This window comes from Hydra viridissima, unplaced genomic scaffold, assembly GCF_058129835.1.
Source record: "Hydra viridissima isolate aposymbiotic clone 2 unplaced genomic scaffold, HvirCarnegie_v1 scaffold_14, whole genome shotgun sequence".
Lineage (NCBI taxonomy): Eukaryota > Metazoa > Cnidaria > Hydrozoa > Anthoathecata > Hydridae > Hydra > Hydra viridissima.
Genome location: NW_028324313.1, coordinates 6,971,379 through 6,979,394, shown reverse-complemented (window position 1 = coordinate 6,979,394; position 8,016 = coordinate 6,971,379). Strand labels below are relative to the sequence as shown.

The window sequence follows — 8,016 nt, the reverse complement described above, 5'->3', positions numbered from 1 at the left end:
CTAAAATATTTAGGACAGTCGCGTTGCCATATTATTATATTTTGATTTTATCATAAAATCCAAATATAATAATATGGCAAATTCAAAAAATACTCCTAAATCCAAAAAAAATTCAAAAAATATTCTTAAGTCCAAAAAAAAAAAAAAAAAAAAACATTTGTTTTAGTACCAGAAAAATACTTACCACCCTTTTTTTCTATATTCAAGTTTAAATTCCAGAGTTGTACAGCTTTGGAAAAAAATATTTTTCTGATATTTCATAAATTCATCATCTCACTTTTTCACAAAAATAACTTTTAAACTTTTCTCCTCTTAGAAAAATAACTTAAATAATTTCCTTGATTTGAATTTGATCAAAAAGATTTTCTCCGGCTTCTCTGAAAGTATTAAGACATACATACATACAAAGTATTAAGACATACATACATAGAGTATCAAGAGAGTATTGTTGTTGTAGTAGTAGTAATATGATTTATTAAATATTACCCATTTTTTGTCCGCTTTGGTTCTAACGAATTTTATCATGAAGAGTCTTGATTTCGTTTTCTGATTTTTGTTTTTTTGCCTATTATCATTCTTCTTTTAAGCCTGTTATATCAGAACTAACCAACTTTTCCTACTCAAGTTCTTTTAACCTTATCACGATTTCTATTTTTCAATCTCCTTAAGAAATCTTCTTTTGATTAATCATTTACCCTTTCGCATCTGCTTTTTGGTGCAAAATATAAAATCAATAGCGTAACGATCCAATTTTATTGATGTTTAAGTCGTGTTGTGCTCTTTTTTCGCTTATAATTAATGACTATCTTACGAGAGGTAATGGAATAAATTTTCATAATCTTGATCATGGTTCAAAACAAAAACCGGAAGCACTTTACATTTTAAATAAAAGATCATTGCAAATTCTCTAAAAATGATTCTCTATTTTTCCTTACCTTTGTTTTTGTATTTTGGTTATTGCAACGAAACAATTCAACATGCTACTGGAAAATAAATCTATTTTTCTATCACATGAATAATAACATCTGTTACAGCATTCAGTTTTTTAACCAAATTTAAATTATCTATCTAGTATATAAAAAATGTTTCTCAGCCTCTAGATAGTTTAGCAATCAAAATAATTAGCATTTCCAATTCCTGTGATATTTAAAAGGAACTTGGATATAAAAGGTGTTTGATCTTTCTTAAATTAATCCATTTCAAGAGATTTTCCCTCCTCATTTTTCAAATCATTAAAGTAGCCTTATTTCCACCACGAAATTCACTAAATTTGCAGTAATTAACTTGACAATTTTTAAGTAAAATGTTTTATTCGGATTTTTTACAAACAAAAAACTTCCCATTTGTGACACGTCAATCTTTTAGCCCATGAAATTCTTGTAAAAATTTTTAAAAACATGCTAGCTAGTTTGAAAATGAAAGAAACTCATTTTATAGTTGTGGTGACTGTACATTTCATTTATTCATCGGCGTGTCTTTTCTTCTTTTTCTTTTTCTTCTTCTTTTCTAAATTCAAACAAACTGTTTGTTACTTTCAACAGATAAGATTTCAACTATTACAAACAAAACATAGAAACCACGTACTTAAATTGTACAATTAGAAGACCTGGTTTTAAATCACTACAAACAAATGAATGCAAAAAAAATCAAAACCCAAACGATAGTCATAGTAACTAACCTTTACTTGAAAATTCTTCGATCTAAGAAAGAAAATCCAGATATAATATTGAAAAATGTTCAAATGTCGATGAAACTTTTTTACAATTTTCCTAACATACTGCTTAAAATGACCCATCATGAAAAATTAAATTTTCTCAGTAGAAAGGTTGCACAATATTTAAATTCATGAGCTTTTATAACCAAATTTTATAATAAAATTTATTGTGTAAAAAGCAATTTTTATTAGAAAGTAGTTTGAGATTTGGTAATTTTTATTGCAACTAGGCCATATAATCAACGTTCTTGTAAATGACAATATATAGATGTGACTGTTAAAGAGGGTTTTTAGACTTGCATGTGCTTCTACTATCAGTTCTCGTTCAGTCAGTCTTCAACTTCAAATGCTCGTTCAAACCAGTATGTGTAGTTTTTAAATTGTTTCATATATAGATTCATACAAGACTTATTTAGTTTCTTTCACATGTAGATTTATACAAGACTCTTACTAAAAACTCTGCTAAAATCAAACGATGTTATTTCCAATACATCAGCCAACAAAACAATGCTAAACGACTTTTTATAACTGAAAACTAAAGACGTACCTTTAAGTGAGGCATCTTCATACTTTCATACTTTTAGTTTAAAAAATTGATAAAATTTCAGAAGCTAGAACCTTTTTTTTTTTTTTTTTTTTTTTTTTTTTTAAAATACAACTCCAATTTTTCATCAATGATTTTAAAAATTCGGAACACTCCAATTTTGTTGTTTATTTTACAACTTTACCAATGATTTTGTTCTGTAACTGTAATAGTTACAATGGATTCTGCGGTTGCTAAATGTGGTACACACCTCTTACATTAACGACTTTAACTTTCTAATTTTTAAATTTTGATACTTGATTAAGAAGCGACCAAAACATTTTAAAAACATATTGTCGAATAACAATTTCTTTCACTATACCATGATAGAATTAATCAAATAGTATGTAGCGCTAAATGTTATCCACGAAAATATTTTGTTGAACCTATGTTTTGTTATAATGAAATGTGAATAAAGATTACAAAACTAAACTAAAAATAATCCTTAAGATTGCTAGATTTTAGAGCATCCTACGCCAGTGCTGTATCATAATAACTTTTACCTCATAAGCAGGTTCTTCTTCTTCTACAGTAAAAAAAAAATAAGAGCAAAATTATAAACAAAAAGTGAACTCACAACAATATTTAAACATAAAAAAGGTAAAAAAAAGAACATTGCATAGAATACAAACCATTGACTATGTCATCTAAAATACAAATTCCAAAAAAGGAAATTACCTGTTACTTTCTTCTTTTTCTTTTTAGATCTAGTATCATCATAGTCAACCTTAACTTCAGACACAGGTGCAACAGCAGCTGTTAAATAAACGTGTACATTAAAAACTCAAACAAAAGAATAATTTCTTAAATTCATAAACACCCCTTACCTGATTTCTTTTTTCTTTCTTTTTCTTTTGATGAAAGTGAAGTTGAATCATTCTCACCTATAAAGTGTAATATATAAAAAGTTTTCGCCTATATGTAAGTATAAAGAGTAATGTTAACATTAGTAATACTTAAAACAATAAATATAATTCTTACTTATGTATAAAGTATAAACTGTAGAATATACTTAAAACAATAAATATTATCACAATTAAAAATAACAAAGTAACATAATGATAATTAAATTAAAAAAATTAAATACTGTGAATGGCTGATGAAATGGATAGTCACAAACAAGCTAATTATGGTTATATAATTACGAGATTTTTTAAAGTGCTCATTAATACTTTCTTGGTGAAAAAACCAACTTGTGGACTAAAAAGGTAACTTTTTTGTGAACCAGTCATAAAAGATTAAGTAAATAGTAAAAATGATTATTTATCCCTGAATTTTGTATTTTTATTTACTGGAAAATTAATATGCATTATAAAAACATTTTTAACCTATTAACACATTCTAATGTACATCTTTGTCATCATTAAGATAAACCATGCTCTTCTTCATCAAAGAGAGGATGAAAAAATTTGATTTGCTGGTAAAACTGATTTATAAAGTTATGTTGTTTAAAAACTGTTTGAAAAGTTTGTTACAATATTGTAGTACTCTGATGTAAACAGAGTATTAAGGATAGCTTTTTTTAAAAAAAAGGAGGAAGGATTGCAGCATTTATTTTTTGATTGTTAAAAACTTTATCTGACAATGTTTAACTAACATATTCAAAATAAAATAAATTACTTTCATACCATTCAAATCTTCCAAGTGCCTTTTTTTCTTCTTCCTCTTCTTTGAATAATCATCTTCAATTGACTCCACATTATTGTTCATATCATTATCTTTTGTAGTATCATTTATTATAACTTCCCTGTTTTCATTTTTGAAACTTTTTTTCTTTTTCTTCTTTTTCTCCTTAGAAGCCTCATCCAAACCATCACTGAAAAGCGAAGTACTTATTTTAAAAACATCTTCAGGAAAGTCGTCTATTTTTGACAAGTTTTTTGCTGTAGGGCTATGTATCTAAATTTAATACAACAGTATTGTTAAATAAGATCAAATTAAGAGTAATATTAATGCATTAAAAAAAAAATTTTAATGATAAGGCTAGAAAAACCATTACATCTACACTTCAAGCACACAAGCCCAAACTTTATCAATATTATTTAGATAATAAAAAGAAAAATTGAATTTGAGAATTAGAAAATAAAATCCAAGTTTTAAACTACACTGACTAGTTTCAATAACCATTAAAAGATCATACTCCATCCCTTAAAACATTTTTTTTTAAACCTACCTTATGACTGGATTTTTTTAAGTCATCATCCTGAGAGTCTTTGTCTTTAAGTTCATTCTCCTCAATCATATCATGACCCAATTCTTTACAAAGGGATGTCAGCCGTGATTCCAATTCAGGACAAAAAAAGGTATTGGCACGTAACAACTTTTGCTCCTGTAATTCAAGATTCTTTTGCTTTTTTGTTTCAGCAGCTAAGACATCTATCAGACTTGTTTCTTTTGGAATTTTATCTTTTTTTTTTTTGGATTTAGTAGGGAGTTTAACTTGTTTATCAGTTGTCTTTGATGTATCAAAGTTATTTAAAATTTCTTGAAATCTATAAAAAATTAAATAAATTTATCAACTTACACATAGTGGGGCGTAACAACTAGAATATAGTAAAGTTAGAACTTCACTATTAAAAAGTGATTTGATACATTTAATAAATTTATTACACTTATGGACATAGTTCTCATAAAACAACATTTAAACAACGGAAAAATAATTGAATTAAATTTAAAAACAAATACTTACAATTGGTAATGTTTTGTAATTTTGCTTAGTGAAACTCCAATTGTAGAATGGATCTAAAATAATTATAACTTGTTATAAAAATCATAAACTTGCAAAAACACAAAACATACAAAACTGCAAAAGTACTTAAAATCAGTAAGCAGCTAAAAGATTTACTTCATGATGCTGGAAGCTTAAACAATATGTATAAAACTGCCAAACATTGCAAAACATACAAACATGCAAAAAAAAAAAAAAAAAAACTGCATAAGAAAACAAAACTGCATAAGTGCAAAAGGAAAATGTTTACCATGAGGCAGATCAACATTTAAAAGTGAGATGAATTTAAACACTTTCAGGCGAAAAACAATTTTAATGCTTACAACTAACAAAGAATTAAAACAACTGAAATATTTTGGGAGTTACTAGCTATTCCCTTTAGTAATTTATTGTACCTTTTCATCAAAAGAAACTTTGTAAAAAATTTTTCCAAATTGGCAGTTTGTATTCATGAATTCAATAATTCATGTATTAAAAACTATTGCATTATCATATCAACAAAAAAAAAAAAAAAGAAACATAACTCTTATTTTTGTCACAGAGATTTCTTTATTGCAAAAAAAACTTTCGAAAGTAAAAGACCAATTAAGTTTCTTTGCTGACAATCATTTTGTCACTGTTATTTTGCTAGACTTTAAAATGCAAAAGGCATCAAACAAAATCCAAATGAATAGCGGCTTTTTACAGATAGGTCAAAGAAGAGCCTAAATTGAGTATAACTCATTGGAAGTTTATTTTGTGAAATACCTATTGGTCACTTTATGTGAAATACCTATTTGTCATTTTTTATGTATTATTATATCTCACAGAGATATAACAATACATAAAACAAATGCTAGATTTACTCAGATTAATGAGCTTAAATGGGTCATTTGTGTGGATCTTAAAACAGTTAGCTTTTTATTTGGAATTTCCTGTTAACTTCAGTGACATGAGTGATGAGCAAAGTGTATTAGGGATGTTAAAGTTATAAAGGAAGGTATCAAAGTTGATGTGACATATGCTTGCAGATTACTGTTGAGAGATTTAAAGAGCCCAGACATGGAGCCCTCCAGACATTCCTGCAAGCAACGAATCCATTAACTTTTACCATATTTATTTTAATGGTTACATTATGTTGAACTTTTTAATTTAAATGTATGTTATAAAACACTGTGGTTTTGAGCAATATGATTCAATAAACTTGCTTATGATGTGAATATAGATACATTCCATAATCTTGACTATGGAATATATCTATATTCACATCAAAAAATTTGGGGTATGCAACAGAATATGATGGGCAAAAACAGTTGCCATTTTTGAAATCAGGAACCTAAAAATTAGCAAAAAATAACTTTCAAACATAAGACAGCATATAGTAACTAAAAAATTAATAGGATATTCACTTACTTCACCATGTTCTTCTTCTAGAACTCGAGCAGTTTTCAGAAGATGATTTTCTTTTAACCAAGAATGAACCAAAGAGCATGTGGTTTCAAATGACATTTTAACTAAAAAAATTATACTTAAATACTTTTATCTAAAATTACTTTTAAAAAATATTCAGCGAGCAAAATTTCAAAAGGAAGGTATGAACATCTATTTTAGTCTATTCTAAATGAGATCAGCTGTAGTTTATGATAATTACTGCATGGAAGATGGATGATCATTGTCACTAAGTGACTCAAGCCCCTTTAAAATGAAGTTATCTTTAAAAACCAGAGATAGGAGCTGGATAAGATAGTTTAAATTTTTTTTTTTAATCAAGAAGAGAAATGAATTTTCTGATATACACTGTATATATATTTTTTGAAATAGCAGATAATGGCTGAAACTACCCCAGTAAAGAATCTGCAATATTTTTTTCTATAAAGTTTTCCTAAAATCTTTTTCAATTGCCTTTTGTTGTATTTATAAAGCTACTTTTTACATGTCAACACTTGTGCTCTGCAAATTTTTAAGTTATTTTAAAGCAAAACAAATCCAATTTCGTTTATGTATTGCAATTTTCTTCTTTAGGATACTCAATTTCCTGATAATATGGAAAAAATTTCATTGAGATCTTGAACAACATATCTGCTGATAATGATTGTTCTACTTTGCTTGTAACTTTATAGTAAGTCAGATGAGAATTTGTGCTACTACACAAACTTTGATCTGACTCACTATAAAGATGCAAACACACCCATCTGACTTCTATCATGACATTCAATTGCAATCGACATTTTTAAACAGAAATGTGTGATAATTTCATTTGATGCAACACAAAAAATCAGCATATTCCTGATAAAAATTCATACCCTCATTAAACATATTTACAAAACTAAAAATTACATATTAAATCAAGATTTAAGACTATATTTAAAACTAGGGAGTTCTACGATACATAGTTAAAATTAGCCAAATATATTTTCTTTTCTTAATTCATAAATTTAGATTTGGCACAATGTGTAGGAAATAGTTAATCAATGAAAGTCAATCACCACTTAGTCAATTAAAAGTGATATGATTATATACTTTATCTGCAACAGAAAAGATGAGGAAATTTATGTGAAAATAGTGAGTTTATGGCAGATATCTGATTAAGGTCTTAACTATAAAAATGTTCTCATTTTGAGTTAAAGCGCGTTGTAACTTCAAATTTTTAGCCATGTGATGAAAATGAAACGTGTATTGCTCGAAGCAACATTAAACATGCTCCCAAGACCTTACTTTTCGAAATACTGTAACGTTTCCGCAATGTTAACACCACAGAAAATATTTTGTTATTTTCAACATGTAAATTATGTTTAATTTTGCATATTTACAATAGCGGACAAAAATATGAGACCACCTTTTTATTAATCACTTTTTGCTTTGTAACTTTGAAACTCACTGTTAGAAATTTAGGAAATTTTTATGATGGTTTTTAGTAATATTTGCTGATTTTCCTTGTTTTTATAAATTTTTTTTGGAGGTATTTCACAACTTTTATAAACATCTAAGGAAAATTGCTAAATCAAATGATAC

The 8,016-nt window shown here is 27.0% G+C and overlaps 1 protein-coding gene across 1 annotated transcript; it reads right to left on the bottom strand.

Moving 5' to 3' along the window:
* Nucleotides 1-981: 981 nt before the first annotated feature.
* On the bottom strand, nt 982-7,662 carry LOC149879088 (uncharacterized). Its single transcript, XM_090071144.1, has 10 exons — nt 7,588-7,662; nt 6,418-6,520; nt 4,987-5,039; nt 4,471-4,789; nt 3,926-4,196; nt 3,125-3,181; nt 2,976-3,053; nt 2,801-2,823; nt 1,679-1,700; nt 982-1,506 (listed from the first exon to the last, which is right to left on the bottom strand). Exons 2-10 carry the CDS (start codon nt 6,511-6,513, stop codon nt 1,460-1,462), a joined length of 966 nt encoding a protein of 321 aa, XP_089927270.1. The 5' UTR covers nt 6,514-6,520; nt 7,588-7,662; the 3' UTR covers nt 982-1,459.
* Between the last annotated feature and the right edge of the window lie 354 nt (nt 7,663-8,016).

What these genes read in the sequence shown, in the direction of transcription:
- LOC149879088 (XM_090071144.1), bottom strand. Translation starts at nt 6,513, where the DNA reads ATGTCATTTGAAACCACATGCTCTTTGGTTCATTCTTGGTTAAAAGAA. An exon ending in AAGAAGAACCTGCTTATGAG is followed by an intron (nt 1,701 to 2,800) that starts GTAAAAGTTATT and finishes TTTCTTTCTTAG; the next exon opens with ATCGAAGAATTTTCAAGTAA. An exon ending in CGAAGAATTTTCAAGTAAAG is followed by an intron (nt 1,507 to 1,678) that starts GTTAGTTACTAT and finishes GTTTGAATTTAG; the next exon opens with AAAAGAAGAAGAAAAAGAAA.